An 18,858-nucleotide genomic window follows, 5' to 3' on the forward strand; every position below is an offset into this window, starting at 1 on the left:
TATTTTAGTTACTATGCATTGTGATTCTTTTCAGTTTGAATGGGCTTGGCAGCATCCCCATTCATCTCGCAGGCTGACTCATGTATCCAGGAAGACCAAAAAGGAATCCAGTTTTCAGTTCCATCTCCGGGTCATGTCTAACATGTTGCGTGCAGCTCCCTGGTGCCGCCTGCCCCTTACTGTTCGGTGGCTGAAACAGGAATACCGGCAAGACTTTGCTCCCCACTTAGAGCCTCCAATACACATGCCTATTGTGTTTGGACAGGTTAGAGCAAAAGCCCCTCTCCGTGCAAAGGAAAAGCAAAAAGTGAAGGAAAATAGTGAAGGCTTTTTGGGAGAGACTGGACTATCATTCTCCTCGCAATCTGCTGTCACAAAACAAAGATGCAAACTCTGCTTCAAGAAATTTGTGGTAAGTTTGTGATATGATTTTGCATGCCAGAAAGAAATTAAACTAGTCCAGTCAGATGCTAAGGTAAGCTTGAATTTTTTTTTAATACGTCTTGGGATTTTGCTGTGTACACGTATACTCATTTGTTTGAGTTTTTACAATGTTATTTGTAGAGTCTGTTTGTTGTTCTTCCAGTCAGCATGAAACAGACAAACATGCGTGGGTCTGGTTCAAGCAGTTTTATTATATATAAACACATCAGAAATGAGGCTTAGTAACTTTAACTTGGATAAACTTATAAACAGACTGTTTCTCTCATACATTTTCACTTTCTGGCTGCACTCTCATAATGGCACTGAAGCTAGCACGTGCTTGCTATTTATATGCACTTTCAGTCCTTGGAAATGCTTCTGAAAGGTACAACACACGCACATGTTTACCATCCTCCCTCTTTGAGAAATAGCTCATGCATTATTGACAACATTGATTGGCATGCAGTTGGTACAGAATAATTCCTTGATGTGCATTTATACATAACTAGATACATGTATACAATCCTGTCCAAGTTGTTGTGTATTTCACACTAGGTTTGGAAGTACAACCAAAACGTGTGACATAGAAATTAGATTTAGGTATAGCAACTAGGGTTGCCACTTTTTCAAATGCCCTAAGTGGGACATTTTTTGTAGAACTTCAGATTTTGCAGGGCAAAACATACCCGCAGCCATTGTGAAGGATAGAACTACATTTTTTTGCCAAAATAAAAGCTTATTATTATAGCATTTGAGTTGCTTATTCTGTTTCTTATAGCATTTAACTGTTTCAGATACAAACCAACTGTTTTATGAAACTATTAAAAAAATATAGGAAATATTTTTGTCCAAAAATCTCAGGACATTTGCCATTTTTTTCAATTTTTTTTGCAGGACACAACTGCCCAAAGAGGGACTGTCCCTCGCTAAGTGGGGACAGGTGGCAACCCTAATAGCAACTGGGTTTGTCTCTGCTGAATGTTCAACTTTAGGGACATCAGGAACATCATCAGGAATGGAAGTAGTAGTTAAGACACATTCTGCAACAAGAATATTGGATTGCTCTGAGATTTAGTCTGTATCACAGGAACAATGCTGCAATATCAATTCTGATACAGGAAGATGATGTGTGTGAGTTCTCCTGTACTCCACACCCTCAGATTCTACAAAGTAGGATCTTGTCTCGGTACATATACCTGTTATTTGACCAATCTGGTTGAAACCTTTCGCCGTTTGTATCCTTACTGTCTCTCCTCCTTTCAGTGAACAAAGAAATCTGCTTGATTTATCATAGCTGTACTTCTGGAAAGAACACTTTCTGAATAGTTGGGCTTTGATTGCTCTGTTTTTAGCTTTAGGCCTCAACAAACTGGAACTGATAGGCAGGGTTGTTCTGGTTTGCCTAGATAGAAGTCTCTGAGCAGGCGAGCCAAGTATATCGTCATGGGGTATGTTTCTGAGATTGAGTAAGTTTAGACATTGGTATTATCCTGCTTTGACTTCTCTAGTAATTGCTTTGCACTCTGTGCTGCACGTTCAGCTAGACCATTTGACTGTGTGTTTTTTGGACTACTGGTAACATGTACAAACTCCCATTCTTTTCCAAAATTCTGAAACAACTGACTTGTAAATGGAGTACCATTGTCATACATAAGCTTCTGTGGACTTCCACTTACTGAGAAATGACGTTTCAACTTGGTAAAAACAGTAGTGGACATTAGGTTAGCTAGTAAATCGATCTCAAACCAATTTGAATAAGAATCTACCAACACTAAGTAATGCTGATATTCCATTCAAATATACCACTGGCTACTGTTGACCAAGGTAGTTCAGGAACTTGACTTAGCTCAAGTGGTTCTCTTTGCAGATGTGGTTTAGTACAACTGCATACTGAACAAGAAGAAAGTACTTTATCAATGTCTTTTGCTAGAGAAGGCCAAAATACTAGTCCTCTCACCCTTCTGTTGGTAGATTCGGAACCTGGATGACCATGATGCAAAATCTGGATATATTCACGTTGTAAAGAAGCAGAAACAACAATTTTAGGACCTTTAAAAATAATGTCATCTTCATCAACATTTCATCTCTGTAAGGAAAATAAAGTATTTCAGGTGGTACACTAGATTGCTTTGACGGCCATCCTACCTGGATGTAGGTAGTGGTTGAGCTTTTGCAAAACAGAATCAGTCTTTGTATGATCTCTCAGCTCAAGTCTCTTGGTAGAAAAATTATGCACTTCAGTGACATCAAGGTCAAAATTCTCTGCATCTACCTGTTCTGTTTTATTTCTGGGTGATCTGGATAAGGTATCGGCCAGATAAAGAAGTTTTCTTTTTGTATAGACCATTTTGAAATTGTACTTTTGCAATTTAAAGGACAACAGTGGAATTCTGTTATTAAATGTTCAACTTCTCTGTCCTTTTTCTCCCTGTTTACTGTCCCTGCTATGCATAAACAACAATACAGAATTTAAAAGATTTTAAATGGACTGTTACTCTCCGTTATAACCATTCCTTACTGTACTGTGGTGGTTTCACTTTCTCAAAACTTGTATCCTGCCCTGGAAAAGCTTGCTGCAGTCTCCACTGAATACAGGTAGTTTTCTGGCCAATTCCCTCCCCAAAATGATATCACCACAACTGTCCTAAAAACCTTCCCATGCTGTGATGTCACAGCTCCCTGGTCCTTCCCCTACCCATACAGAAAGTAAAGGCTAGAACAAGGAAACAGTACTTGAGTCAAATCTCTTGCTGTGAGCTGTCCATCACAGCAGGTAACAGCTCAAATTACCCTTGGCACTTTGACAGCTAGGGAAGTTAAGTGTGAAAGGGGATGGGAGACTAGTCAAAGTAGTGCAATTAAGGCTTCACGAAAGATGGCAGTTTAGCCATTCTAAAAAGATGGACCAGTAAAAAGCACATTGAAAGTCTGTTCTGTGACATTTGCACTGTTTGTGTTTTAAGTAGCCATTGAACGGCATGAAATGTTACTTAAATCTGACTGAAAGACAGCAGTGTATGCATGTAGAACCAATGCAGTGAGAAGAGCTTTAGGAAGAAAGAGGCCTGGGCGATGCAATTTTTACAGACAAGCACTGCATTTTGGGATACCTAGAGGCAGACTAAACCATCAGAATTATTTCAAGATGCCAGACCCCATGTGGGCAGACTTAGAAATTACATATTTATTTAAAAACCTGTACATAGTCCTAGAGTGGTATTTAAAATGTAGGAAACGCCAAACTGTGATGAAACAAACATGTTTTTTTGAGTCTGTGGGTATGGTTCTCCTCTATGCATCATTCTTTGTAATCTTGTTAGAGCAGAATGCATAGGCTTCTTTAAAATAGTAACTAGAGGTTGATGATCAGTTTCGATCTGGATAGTGCGACCATAAATATAATCATGAAATTTTTGAACATGCAGATACAATTGCCAAAAGTTCCTTCTCAATTTGAGCATACTACATCTCAGTTTGGGTAAGAATTCTAGATGCATAGGCTACTGGTCTGTTCTCTTGAAGAATAACTGCACCAAGTCCAAATTTTGAAGCATCACAAGAAAGAGTTACTGGTTTGTTGATAACATAGTATCTTAATGTAGGTGAGGTTGCAATTTTCTGCTTAATGCTCTCTGGTGCTGTTCTAGCCAAGACAATGTAACATTTCTGCACATCAGCTCTCTTAAAAGTGCTGTCAACTCACTGAATTCTGGTATAAACTTGCCTAGTTGACCATTCAAGAAAACATTGTAGAGCTTAAACATTATCTGGTGTTGACATTTCAAGAATGGCTTCTTGCTTGGAAGGGTCTGGTCTCAAGCCAGTGCTAGTAAAAAAAATGACCTACATATGTAACTTCTGGTAGTCTGAATTTACACTTCAGAGGATTGAGCTTTAAATTCACTTCACATGCTCTGTCTAGAATTTTCCAGACATTTATGTCATGCTCTGCTTCACCATTGCCTCTAACCAATAAATCATCTACTATTATGGCACATGGATAACTTGAAAAAAATTGCTCCATTGCACACTGAAAGACTTCAGGTGCAGAATTTATTCCAAATGGCATAATGAGAAATCTATATCTCCCAAATGGGATACTGAATGTAGTCCATAATGAAAATTTGCGATCAAGCATCATTTGCCAGAATGAACTCTTCTTATCCAAGACAGAAAAACACAGTGGCATTCGGTATTAGGGTTGCAACTTCCTCAACTGTTCGCATAAGATAATGAGGTCCTTTTAATGCTTTGTTTAAATCTCTTGGGTCAATGCATATTCTGATTTTGTTTGAACCTTTTTTGTGAGCTGCTACCATAGACAACACCCATGCATTTGGTTCTGTAAGTAGACAAATTGCACCTTGCTGCACCATTTTATGCAGTTGAGCTTTGACTTTGTCCTGCATAGCTTTTGGAACTCTTCTTGCTGGTCTGGCCTCTGGGTCTAACGTCATAGAATACACAACTAGAAGTTTGCCTAACTTGTCATTGAACACATCAGCATATTCTGAGAAAATAGTATCAGTGAAAGTGGAACTGTGACATGTGCTTATATGATGAACTTCTTTGGTAAAAGATAGCAATTTCATTCTTAAACTGTCTCTGAGACCTAATAATGACTGCACAGGTCTTCAGACGACAGAATAACAATTTGTAACAGTTCGCAGCCAAATAACATGAAAGCACTACTGAGCCTTCTGTTTGAATTTCTTCACCTTCATATGCAACAAGTTTCGCACTACTAGTCAAATTAAGTTGCTCACTAGCTCTCACCTTAGCAAACATGTCTGCTGATATAACGTACTTTGAGCTCGATGAGTTTACCATTGATCAGGACAGTACAAAATACTTCTTTCTTTGCTAATAAATCTACTGCATTAATCTTTTCACTAACTACTGATACACTATCCACATAGAAAGTAGAAGTGCAGCTTTTTAAATGATCAACTTGCTTTTTAAGTGACCTTTCTTTGCAACTGAGTGAGGTACTTGATTTGCTTTTTAAAATGGTTCAATTCTTTACATTTGTAGCATTGTTGACCATATGCTAAGCATTTTCTCTTTTAGACTCCTGGTTGGTACCACAGTTGCAGTAGTTAACAATACAGCTTGACTTGTTTTTTGCTAATTCACTGTTGGGCCTTACTGAGCATGCTCCTTTAACTCAACTAGTCTTAGAACTTGCTGGAGAACCGAGTTCTCCCTGCCATGCCTACGTGGGCTGCAGCTGCCATGTGCTTAGGCGCGTTTCTGCTAGCCACATGCTGTATGCTATCTACATTTGCTCTGGAACCTGCTGAAACCATGCTTTGCAAGCATACTTGTGTGCCTTTCTGTAACTTCATGCATTTGACAAATCAAAATAGCTTTGCTAAGCGTTAAAACCACAGTCACAAAGCAAAATCTTTCTCACAGCAGCACTATTAGTACCACACACAACCCTGTTCTCTCATCTTTTAAATCACCAAACATGCAGGTTTTAGCCTTATTTCTTAGATCAGTGATATAAGCTGCAAAAGTTTCTCCTTGCTTTTGATCTCTTGTTTAAAACAAATGACTCTCTATTGTAACATTTATCTTCGGGTGACACATTTCTCTGAATTTGCTTTTCAAACACTCAGGATCTTCCCTTGATTCATCCTGAACAACAATGCGACAGTGTTCTCTTTCACCTTCATACACTGCTGGTGAGTACACAAATGAGTGCTCCCATTCAGCAGCCTCTGACCCAGCTAGGTTTAGCAAAATGAATGAATGCCCTAGTGCATGCATCTTTATCCGAGTAAGCTGCTTGTATGAAAATATCGTACTCTTGCTCAAATATTCTCTAATTTTCTGCAGCATTCTGATCGAATACAAGTGGTGATGGTTTTCGAAATCAATCTGCCATGCTAAAGAATTATAGTAAAACCTAATGCAACCCAGGCCCACTTGTAATTACATGAACATGCACACATACATATATGCCAGAAATTTATGCCAGTACTTGTAACTATGCCCACTAGCACAGTAAGCCTCTGAGGAACTGAACTCTGCAAAATACGTTGTGAAATAAGTCTTCTGGGCACTGTAATACTTTTTTGAAAATGACTGTACTTCGAGAAATTACCTCTTATCAGTGTAAGAAACATTTCAAATAACTGCATTGTGCGAATAAACTGAGCAGAAGAAGCTCATAATAAGAAACATTTCAAAGTGACTGTTCTTTGCAAATAAACAGTACACAGCACACTGAAACACTTCCAAAATCGCTGTACTTTGCTAAATAACACTTTACAGTGCAAGAAACATTCTGATGTTGTCCCTTTTGTGTGTAGACACACCCAGCACAAGAAACTTTTCGAAATGGCTGTAATTTGACTGCACTTCATGAAATAGTTGCATTTTGCATACAGTGAACTCTTTGAAATAAGTGCACAGTAATAAGCACACACTGTAAGCAGTTTTACACACTTTGAGATACTTTGAGTAACTTTAGTTATATGTTGAATAGCTTCAATCAGTGCAGAATAACTGTTTATGCCAAAACACTATAATTCGCAAAAAAAATGCAGTCACCTTGCTTTATTTATGCTTAATATGTCCTGTATTATATTTGTTTTGCCCATTTAATCTCTTTTTTCATGCCCTTTGTATCGTTTTATCAAATATTTTAGTTTCGAACATTTTGTTTAATAAAATGTTTATGCCTGTCATTTGCTTGATAAACATTTCCATGCTACTCATTTGTTTAATAATGCATTTTGTGCCCTTGTAATGTGCCACTGTATCTTTTTCAATAAATAAATCGTTTGTGCAATTTTTCATTACCTTTGATTCGTTTCTGGCCCTTTTTTGTTATCATTTTCTTAAATTTACCTCCACTGTTAACTCTGCCCTTTGTAGCTCTGAAAAGCACTGCCTGGATCCCGGTTCTGACTCCCATGTTGTTCATCCAGTCAGGATGAAACCAATGAACATGCATGGGTTTGGTTCAAGCAACTTTATTATATATAAACACATGAGAAATGAAGCTTAGTAACTTTAACTTACCTAAACTTATAAACTATTTCTCTTGTACATGTTCACTCTCTGGCTGCACTCTGAAAATGGCACTGAAGCTAGCATATGCTTGCTATTTATATGCATGTTCAGTTCTTGGAAATGATTTTAAAGGAACAGCACACTTACATATTGTACATTGTTTATCTCTATCTGCAACATACTATCCATTTTTTACAATTTGCCATACTCTTCATTTTCTACAGTTTGCAAAAGTACACCTTGTTATTTTTATTTTGGTCTGTTACTGTATTTCTTAATAAAATTTCTATGCAAAGAGCAAAATAGATTGGAAGTCGCACATATATGAAAAGGGGTGATTGTAATCTGGCTGTAGGATTGCGTTTCTACTAGATCTGGATATGGATACTTTTGAGGTGGGTTTGGAAAAGATGGTGGTGGTCAAAATTGGGGCAAAGCGTGAGGGCCCCAAAACAGAATAATATTCTGGGCACAGTTGTAATCAGGAGATGATGAGGTGAGATGGTTTCAAAAGATGTGTGTGGAATCACAAATAAGAGTATTGCAACCTCTTTTGCATACTTGGATTACACAAAGTTAAATAAGGTGAAAAGAAGTACTAAACACTGGATGAAGGTAAACTGGTTGGAAAGTTAAAGAACTGTATCTGATCAGGAGTTTTTGTGGAATAAGAAGAGAAGCAAAGGCAGCTGCCCAAAGATTTCCCCTTGGTAAATGGTGTGGCTGAAAAGGTTATAAGAAGAATTTTTTTTTGTCAATAAACTTTTTATTGATTTATAAACAATACAATTTAGGAGTTGACTTAACATATAAAACAACTTGGATTAAGCAAATTTGCAACTCATATAAGTATTAAAAAGAGATCAGAATAAAAATAACCTCACTCAATATGTACAATATATACAATAGGTAACCATAAAGTAAAAAATAACTAAAAATACAGATTCTATGACTTAATAATATTCCAATTTTAGGTATAAAGAAATTTCTAAAACACCAAATCAGAGAAAGATTTAAGGTATTAAATATTAATAATACTCAAAACCTTCTCTAATACTAAATTTTTGAAAGCCATTTTTTTGGACTCTTAACCATGTTTTTTTGAGCATCAATATATAAGTAAGCCATTTTTTGGAAAGTATCCCAATTCAGTTTGGTACGGTCAAGCCAGTTTTGAGTTATGTAAAGTTTTACTAAAGAGCAAATAAAAATAATAACTTGAGTGTCAAATTTGGAGAGATAAATTATCGGAATGTGAAGTATAGCAATTTCCCAAGACAGAGTAGATTTATGATACCCCATTCTTTGTAGTCTTACTTTCAAAGAGGTCCATAGTCTATGGGAAAAATGACAGTACCATAAAATATGTAGAAGGTCCGCATGGGGATAAGAACAACATGTGCATGAAGAGGATTTATTAGGATTAAATTTATTTAATTTATAAGGAGTGTAATGAGCATCATTGTTAATCATTAATTGTGTGTACAGTAGTTTCTTAAATGGAATAAAATCCCTAGTATATCTGATGGCCAAAAGTTTTTGATTTTCAGTTATTTGAGAATTATATTTTAACCAGTTGTTTGAAAAAAGACAGTTCTGATCCAGCACTAGATTCTTTATTAATTTGTAGGATCTTGATATTTTACCTGATGAAGATAATGTTTTAATTATCGTATTTAGATTATTTAATTCATGTTCTATAAGTTCTATAGGTTCATATTTACACACAATTACTTCTCTTAGTTGGCGTAATATTGTAGAATGACTCCAATTAACATTAAGAATTTTACAATTCTATTAAGGATAATTCATTATATTTCAGGATATCCCAGACTTTCAAATTTTTAATGAAGGATAATTTGTTAGATTAAAAGGAGAGTTATCTATCATTATATTAGGATTTAGATGAAGTGGCTGCAAAAGATGATAATACTTATCTAGATTACATAATTTTAGTAGACCTTGAAAAGCTTTAATCTTTTGTTTGAGAAAAATAGAGATTTTACAGCTAATTTTCATCTCAAGAGAAATAAAAGGAATGGCTTCTGGATTTATATTTTTAGATATAATGTAATTGTACCAAATCTTAACCCATATAGGATAATTAATATCTTTACTATTTTTAAAATTAGAAATAGTTAAGAGCTTATTTGATGAAATAATTAGATAGTAAAGATAGAAGTTTGGCAATCCCAACCCACCTTTATCCTTAGAGTTTGATAATCTAGAATATGAGATTCTAATAGATTTGGGAAACCACAAGAATTTAGCTAACTCTATATTTACTTTCTCAAAAAAAGACTTAGGAATTATCTGATCAGAGGAATTAAATTGGTACAGGAATTTTGGTAAAATATTCATTTTAATTATAGCGGCTTTTGACAAGAGTGATAAATTTAAGTGCTCCCATCTAGTAATATCCAAAATTATTGAATTCCAAACTTTACTTAAGTTATTTTGAAAAGAAGAATGATTGTTATGTTCCATGTTAATTCCTAGATATTTCATACCAAAAACTATCTGGGTTTGTTGATCAGAGAACAAGTACGATTTATGGACCCGATGATTTAATGGAAAAATATGTGTTTTTGCAGGATTTATAAGATAATTCGAGACAGAAGAAAAACACTTAATAGAATTTGTTATTTTACTAAAGTCAGATATGGGAGTTTGAAAGTATAATACAAGGTCATCAGCAAAGGCAGAAAAATACATTTTTGTGTTAATAATCCTAGGGACTTTGTGGAAAGTGTTTTGATTAATAAACAACAATAGCGGTTCTAGATATACTTTAAAAAGAAAAGGGGACAAAGGACAACCTTGCCTTGTGCCTCTGGTAATCCTTATAGGGGAAGAAAAGTAACCATTAATATAAAGTCTAGTAAACATATCTTTGTATAAAGTTTTTAAGAAATTTATAAAGAATAAAGGAAGATTAAAGCATGACATAGTTTGAAAAAGAAAATTCCAACAGACTCTATCAAAAGCATTTGATGCGTCCAGAATCAGCGCATATATTGGGTTAGAATCTGTTTTTATAAGATGTATAATAGATTCTAATGTCAGTGTATTATCCCAAGTATGTCTGTGGGACATAAATCCTGATTGATCTTGAGAAATAATTGAAGGCATAACTTTTTTCAGTCTGTTGGCCAGAATAGATGCCAAAATCTTTATGTCTACATTGATTAAAGAAATAGGCCTATAATTAGATGGGTCAGTTTTTTCTTTATTATTTTTCAAAATTAATATGGTTTTAGATGTATTCCAATGAATATCTGAGATACCCTTAATTTTTATATAATTATAAACTTTAAAGAGAAAGGGAACAATAACCGATTTAAAAGATTTGAAAAATTCAGGTGTGAACCCGTCTGGACCAGGAGATTTACCAGATTTAAGACTATCAATTGAATCGGAAATCTCTTGATGTGTTAAAGGAGCAGAAAGCATTTTTTGTTCATTTTCATTTAACTTAGGAAAATTTAAAGAACTGAGAAAGTTTTTTATATGATTATCATTCAACGTATTAGATGGTTTTGAATATAACTCTGTATAGAGTAGTGTAAAAAGATGAATAATCTCTTCGTCTGTGTTATATAATTTATTTTTATACAGTAATGATGAAATTTTTGGTTTTTCAATATTATTTTTAATTATACTAGCCAAAACTTTAGAAGGAACTTGGGCCCATTCTGAGTACGTTGCTAATAATCTTTGATCAACTAAAGAAAGGTTATTCTGATGTAACAAAATTAATTCTTTTTGATAATCTAATATTTGTTTTTCAAAACTAGTGTCTTGACTCAGTCTAAACTGATTTTCAAGAGAATGTATTCAAGATTTTAAGAAATCTTCCTTTTGTTGTAATGTTTTTAAAATATGCAGCTTTACTGATAAACATACCTCTTAATTTCTTACATGCAGCCCATTGAATATCGTAAGGGATATCTGATACATCTAAATCATTATTCATTTCTTGAATAGTTTCTGAGGACTGTATACAAATATCTTTGTTTAAGAGTAAATTATTGTTTAGTGACCACTTATTTGAGTTAATAACATTTTTAATTTTGTGGGTAAAGTTAAGATTTAATAAGATTCTTGAATGATCTGAGAGATATCTAGGTTCAATAGTAAAGTCTGAGATAAATTTTGAGATATTATTAGAAATTAGAAAAAAATCCAATCTAGCCCATGAATGGTAGCATTTAGAGTAATAGGTATAAATATCTTTCTTGTTTGATATTTTTATAAAGTGTAATGGATCAATTAAATTATGTTCCAAAATTAATTCATTAAGAGCCAAAGTTGCTTGAAGGTTATAAGAAGCAGAACAGCTAGTACGATCAATTTCTGGATTTATTACCGCATTCCAGTCTCCCCCAACTATAATGTAGTGATCTTTATAACATGTGAGTATATTATAAATTTTTAAGATAAAAAATTGTTGTTGACTACAAGGACCATATAAATTTAAAACTAAAATTGGTTTATCCAGATTATGAATAGTAGCAGTAAACAGACACCATCTACCTTCATTATCATATCTCTCATCAATGATAATTCCATTGAATTTTTGTTTAATAATTATTGCTACTCCCCGAGAATTAGAAGAATCCCCAGAGGCTATTATCTTCCTAATCCATTTTTATTTTCTCTTTGTCCCACATAACCCGAGGGATATGAGTCTCTTGAATAAAACATATACTAGCTTGTGATTTAAATATCAAATGAAATAATAAAGATTTTTTGGATTTACTTTGGATTCCTCTAACATTCCAGGAATCAATTTTTAGATAATTTGTCATAAAAGAGATGATTGGTTAATATTGATGTGATTAAAACATGGTATAGTTTTTAGATTATAATTAAAATAATACCAAGAGTAAAGAAACATAACTAAACTGATCTGATAATTAAATGGGAATACCTTATAAAAAAACAAATTTAGTAGAGATATTTTATAAGATTTACCTATAACCCTCGTCCTTACCCTAGTGCCTGCCCACCTAACCCCTATTGATGAGGTGAAATCAAGAATGAACAAAATATAATTTACAATTTTGGTTACCAAGTATTCATATTTAACAATATAAACATTACATATAATCCTTAAAAGGACTAAAATCAAGTCAATAACACTAAACATATTTACACATCTGTCTATATACAAGATGACCAACATAAAACAATCCCTATTCAATTATTTGAACCCAAACTCCTAAATTTGCATAATATAAATAAGGTAAAAATGATTTTCCTCATGTGATTCTTATATCTAATTATTAATATACATCTAAATAAGATTGACATAAAATCCTATAATCAATAATTTGTTGGTATTATTTCTATAAAGCAATAAGTAGGTTGTATATTGAAATAAACCCAGTAAGGGGAAGAGAGAAAAAAAAAATAAAAAACTTAAGTGGTGTCTGTAATTAAAACCTTTGAAACTAAATAAATAACAGTTTCATTTGTGTATGACACTTATATAACTTTCAGCAAAACATTTTGTAACTTACATAAGAATAAGATATGATAATCCCACATAAAGATAATAACATTTCTATAATGATATCTGGACTATAGATTACTTACATCATCTAAGCAGTTAACAAACTATTAAATTAAACCATATAGCCATCAACGTATTATTATAAATTTGTTGAGAATCTAGATTTTAAACAGATTATAAATGACATATCATATATATTTTACTATTGTCTTAATATACAGATGTAAAATATATTTGGGCAGTAGTATTAATTAATGAAGGAAAATCGCCCAAACACAATGGCTTCTTCTTGTTTCTGCTGTTTAACTTTCTTGACACTAAAAACCAGCTGAATGTGTTAGAGAGTCTTTTCTCGTTTGTCTAGCATGTCAAAAAAGATTACCCTGTATCAGGGTTATATGTTATTTGAGAACCTAAAGAAAAAAAAACAATAGGAGATATGTACTTCCACACATCGTGCCCCACAACATCCATTAATTTACTGCCTCTACCTATAATCACGCTTCCATCTAACAAAGAAAGTGCACCCAACATCTTGTTTTAGGATGGGGTGAAGAATTACATGACTTTACCTTGGGGTCATCATATCTAGTATTGGCAAAACTCTTAACAGTGTCTGCATTAGGGCCTTAACCTAATGTTGTGGTACATACATGCATACAATGGTCAAGGAGCTCACAATAGTGTATTATGGGCATGCTGCTAGCATACTAGTTTTGTGCTTGACACTTATTTGTCATGATCAGGATGGGTAACAGGATAACATAAATAAGCATATATGTTCATAAGTAAGGCATGGAGCAATTCAGCATAGGAACTAATAAGGTAAAGGGGACCACAGCATTAACCAGGCACAGGTATGGTACAGGCCTAAACCTATAATGTCAAGGGTCCATAACACAGAGAAAAACATGTAGTGCTGCTGAAGTCAGGCCTGACCACATAATAAGTACCTTTAACTGGTGGGTGGCCTATCCTACTTATCATCAAGCTTGAAGTAGCACACTAGTCTCTAACCACTGGAACATTGTAGTGGCATACAGGTGATTAATTTGGCATATCCAAATCAGCTAGTCAAAAATATTGGCTGTGGTTCTCAGTTACATAATGCAACATTCCCAGAGGATCCCAGAAAACCAGCATAAAAGCATTTCATAGGATTGTAGGTCTATCAGTGGTGCTAAGTATTATATGTTGCACCAATATAGCTATGATTATCTCTCCAGGGTGAGACGGGGTTAGCATATATGAGTAGGAAGAAATAATCCATAATTTTCCTGTTAGTATGCAATCAAATGGAATTATCACCACTGTGTCATGCAAAGATCCCAAGAGTGCCTAAGACACTATATACACACCAGAAAAGGGTAATATGAATGTTCTTGGCTTGTGCAATGCTGAACAATATGAGGCTGTGTTACAAGTTGGTAGATAAATAGCAAATGTTGCAGATGATAATCAAAAAGGATGTATATCCATATGGTGAAAATGAATATGAGGATGCAGGAAAAACATCTTCACCAGCATATTAGCATAACTAGACATGATGTAACCATGCCATGATATTTTACCTGTGTCTGTTAAGCTTATATACAGTATAACAGGTATAAAATATGAATAACCTTCAAGCGCTAAAAGCGTTTAAAACATCTCCTATTAAAATTCACTGCATATATACACATAACAGTATCTCATTCAGTTAACTGAATGTAAAAGAGGAGCAAAACTAACCACTCTGGGTTCACCACATCCATAATATCGCCACTCTGTGCTTCTGTACTTCGCAGAAAGCGCGTGCCACACAAGAGAATTTACTGTAATACGATGCATAAACCAAATAACTCAAGCGTGTCTCGAGATACGCAAATCTTCCCTCTAAAATACCCAACAACTGACAATAAGAGAAAGCCGATCGGGCAACCAAAAACACAGACAGTACTTTCTCTAAGTAGAATTACAGCATAGATCCCCAATGAATACTGCGATAGGAATACCCTCGTCAGAACTACAAAACAAAACACTCAGCGCCCTAAAGCAGAGAATACACACAATGACATAACAAAATAATTCATATAACCACAGAACACTAACTCCGCAAGTAACTCAATATCATAAGAGCGCCAAACATCAAAATTCCTACCTGACCAAAGATGTTTCCACCCACATTTCTGTCGCAAGAAAAACATACACAACATCAAGCCACATAAACATCGCTTCAGCAAGCAGTGCATCCCTCGAAAGCGCCTAACAACCAAATCGGAACCTAATCAAGAGATCTCAGACCACACTCCCCCATAGCGAACGGACACAATACCAAATCCACAAGGCACAACACCAGCAAGTAACTTATTACATATGGGCTCTATATATTTAAATCTCAACATAACTATAAAAGTTCCAAATTACATTTCTCTTGTGTTATGAAAGACGTAACATTAAGCCATATGACATTAGATCAGTAAGTAGCGTGTCTGTGGAAGCGCTTAAATTAGAATAATAATATGATTGTGATAATCAAATTTCCTTCACATGACAATTAAAAACAGACCCTTTAGCCATATATAACAATGTTATCAAATAGTGTATCATGTGTAAACATTAAATTTAGGATAAGTACTTGACTGTGATGATCAGTAGTTCTTCTCTTGCGATGACATCACTGCGAAAATCCAAAGACCATTAGAAGGAGCGTGGACAAAACGAAGTTTCAGTTAAACATAAGTGACACACTAAGCTCACTGATACAGTCTCGAGATATGGGAATATTCCCTCCAAAAAAAAAGTCAGTGAATTTAATAAGGCAAAAATAATTTAACTGTGTAGATTTCTTCACACATTTTCATCACAGTCTATATTATAGCATCTAAAGGTTATGTAAATACCAAAACACTAACAGTGCTAACTTTAAAGGATATTGTCAGTAATAAAAATACAAACTAAAAATATATAAATCAACTAAATATATAAAGTAAATAGCACTCTAATAAGCATAGAAAAAAAAACTTCATTTTTGCAAGAAAAAAACATAATTGTTAAACATAGTATCCCATACATTGTAAATGAAGAGTGTAGTATTAAGATACAGATTCAGGAAGCTTCTTGAATATCTTCAGAAATATTTCTTTTGCTTCTTTAGGATCTGTAAACATAAATTTTCTGTCATTGTAAGTAAAAGACAGGGTATTCGGATAACTCATACGAAATCTTATACCTCTTTTTATAAGATCTGCACAATGTACGGTTGGGAGGGTGGCCTAATGGTTAAGGTGTTTGCCTTACAAACACAAGGTGCAGGGTTTGAGTCTTACAAGGGATAATTGGCTAAGCTTAAAATGGCTCGCAAGGGCAGTTAGCTTAGTACTAATCTATGAACCTATGAATCTATAGGGAGAAAGTTTTTGTCTTTTCATTTTTATTTGTAAAGGAAGATCCTGAGAAAATGACAGTTTATGATTTTTCCAGACAAACTGTTTTTTGCTTTTTGCTGCCTCTAGAATCTGATAAGTGTCTTGAAAGTTTAGTAGTTTAGTATATATGATCCGAGGGGAGGCAGAATCCTGACTAGCATGCAATGCTCTATGAGCCCTCTCAATAATAACAGTTTTTGATGTTGATTCACAATTTAATAGTGCCTCAAAAATCTGTTTACATACCGATAATAGGTTTTGATTTTCATAGGATTCTGGCAAACCTCTAATAATAATGTTATTTCTACGGCTTCTAGCTTCTAGATCCAATAGCTTAGCTTGAAATTCAGTAATAATCTTATCTTTAGCTTTAATATCTCTTTCCAAAGATTCTGTTTTTATTTCTAAAGCTGTATTTTTACATTCAATAATATCCATTCTTTCACTTATTTGCTTTAAAGTTCTGCCAAAATCAGTAAATTGTTCTGAGAAACTTTGTATGGCACTTTGAATAGGTTGTAATGCTATTTTTAGTTCATCTAAATGAAAGTTTGAGTCATTAGTATCTTTACTACTTACTTTAGAAGTTTCTGAAGATTGCTTAGTAGTTCTTAATCTTTTTGAACTGGTGTCTTTCTCAGGTGAATGTACTGAAGAGAATTTGGCCTTTGTTGCCTGTGTCTCCATGGTGTCAGATTTAGAAGCCATGCCCAGAGTAGAGGTGTGAAAACAGGATAGCAGGTTCCAGGAGGAGTCTTTAAGTAGCAGGTGCCCAATATAGTTGAAGCCACAAAGACAGTTCTGAGGTAAAAAAATCCAAAATTGAGATCTCCAACACCAACAAATAATCCAGATATGTAAAAAAATATTTAGAGAATCCTTTTGTGAAAAAAAACTGAGGAAAAATATTACTCCAAGGTTATAATAATAAGTCTAATATTACATAACTGTGAGGAGCTCAGTGACTAGGGACTGATCTAGTCGGTAGCCATCTTGGAATTCAAGTTATAAGAAGAATTGAAATATGTGGAAAAGGGAAAGAAATGAAAATGTAAAAAATGTTTTGGTAAGAAGTAAATGGGACTTTTTGCTGGTACATAATGCACTATATTGACAAATGGCATATAACAGCCTATTTGGTAGACCTGAAAGACCTACTGGCAAACCCATTGATGATGTTTTTATTTGAGGACAACCCGTACATCCTCATGTAGGGAGTTAGGCTTGCTGTACCCCTGTAATATAACTAGCTCTAGGGTCTTTAGACTTCTGGTTAAGTTACAAAATCTTTGACAGTTTGCCTGCTTTATCTTTCTGGACTAATGGAATGTGATGTTGAAAGGATCATGTCTTAAAAGGAAAGACTGATTTCTGGTAGAACTAATAGTGGTCATAAAATATTTAATTGTATTATGGAAGAGAGGAATAACAGACAGACAAATGTGCTGAAGTCAGATGAAAATTGATTTACGAGTGCTAAAAGAAAGAGGAAGAAGTATTGCTACAATAATCCTTGTAGTTTTGTAAAAGAGAGGAGGATGTGATATATAAATCAGAGAAGGGTATAGTAACAGGAGAGGAGACATGGAGAGAAGGGTATAGTAACAGGAGAGGAGATATGGAGCGAAGGGTATAGTAACAGGAGAGGAGATATGGAGAGAAGGGTATAGTAACAGGAGAGGAGATATGGAGAGAAGGGTATAGTAACAGGAGAGGAGATATGGAGAGAAGGGTATAGTAACAGGAGAGGAGATATGGAGAGAAGGGTATAGTAACAGGAGAGGAGATATGGAGAGAAGGGTATAGTAACAGGAGAGGAGATATGGAGAGAAGGAGTATAGTAACAGGAGAGGAGATATGGAGAGAAGGGGTATAGTAACAGGAGAGGAGATATGGAGAGAAGGGGTATAGTAACAGGAGAGGAGATATGGAGAGAAGGGTATAGTAACAGGAGAGGAGATATGGAGAGAAGGGTATAGTAACAGGAGAGGAGATATGGAGAGAAGGGTATAGTAACAGGAGAGGAGATATGGAGAGAAGGGTATAGTAACAGGAGAGGAGATATGGAGAGAAGGGTATAGTAACAGGAGAGGAGATATGGAGAGAAGGGTATAGTAACAGGAGAGGAGATATGGAGAGAAGGGTATAGTAACAGGAGAGGAGATATGGAGAGAAGGGTATAGTAACAGGAGAGGAGATATGGAGAGAAGGGTATAGTAACAGGAGAGGAGATATGGCGAGAAGGGTATAGTAACAGGAGAGGAGATATGGAGAGAAGGGTATAGTAACAGGAGAGGAGATATGGAGAGAAGGGTATAGTAACAGGAGAGGAGATATGGAGAGAAGGGTATAGTAACAGGAGAGGAGATATGGAGAGAAGGGTATAGTAACAGGAGAGGAGATATGGAGAGAAGGGTATAGTAACAGGAGAGGAGATATGGAGAGAAGGGTATAGTAACAGGAGAGGAGATATGGAGAGAAGGG

General features: G+C 34.8%; 1 protein-coding gene across 1 annotated transcript in view; it reads left to right on the forward strand.

Annotated features, from left to right (window-relative positions):
* Positions 1-13: 13 nt before the first annotated feature.
* The window catches only part of LOC122814346 (structure-specific endonuclease subunit slx1-like), a 106,629-nt gene continuing 87,784 nt past the window's right edge, over positions 14-18,858 (forward strand). Inside the window, exon 1 of the mRNA XM_044086932.1 lies at positions 14-412. Within this exon, the coding sequence (XP_043942867.1) occupies positions 14-412 (399 nt within the window). The remainder of the gene's footprint in view (positions 413-18,858) is intronic.

Source organism: Protopterus annectens, chromosome 10.part0, assembly GCF_019279795.1.
Source record: "Protopterus annectens isolate FY-2018-M chromosome 10.part0, PAN1.0, whole genome shotgun sequence".
Lineage (NCBI taxonomy): Eukaryota > Metazoa > Chordata > Ceratodontiformes > Protopteridae > Protopterus > Protopterus annectens.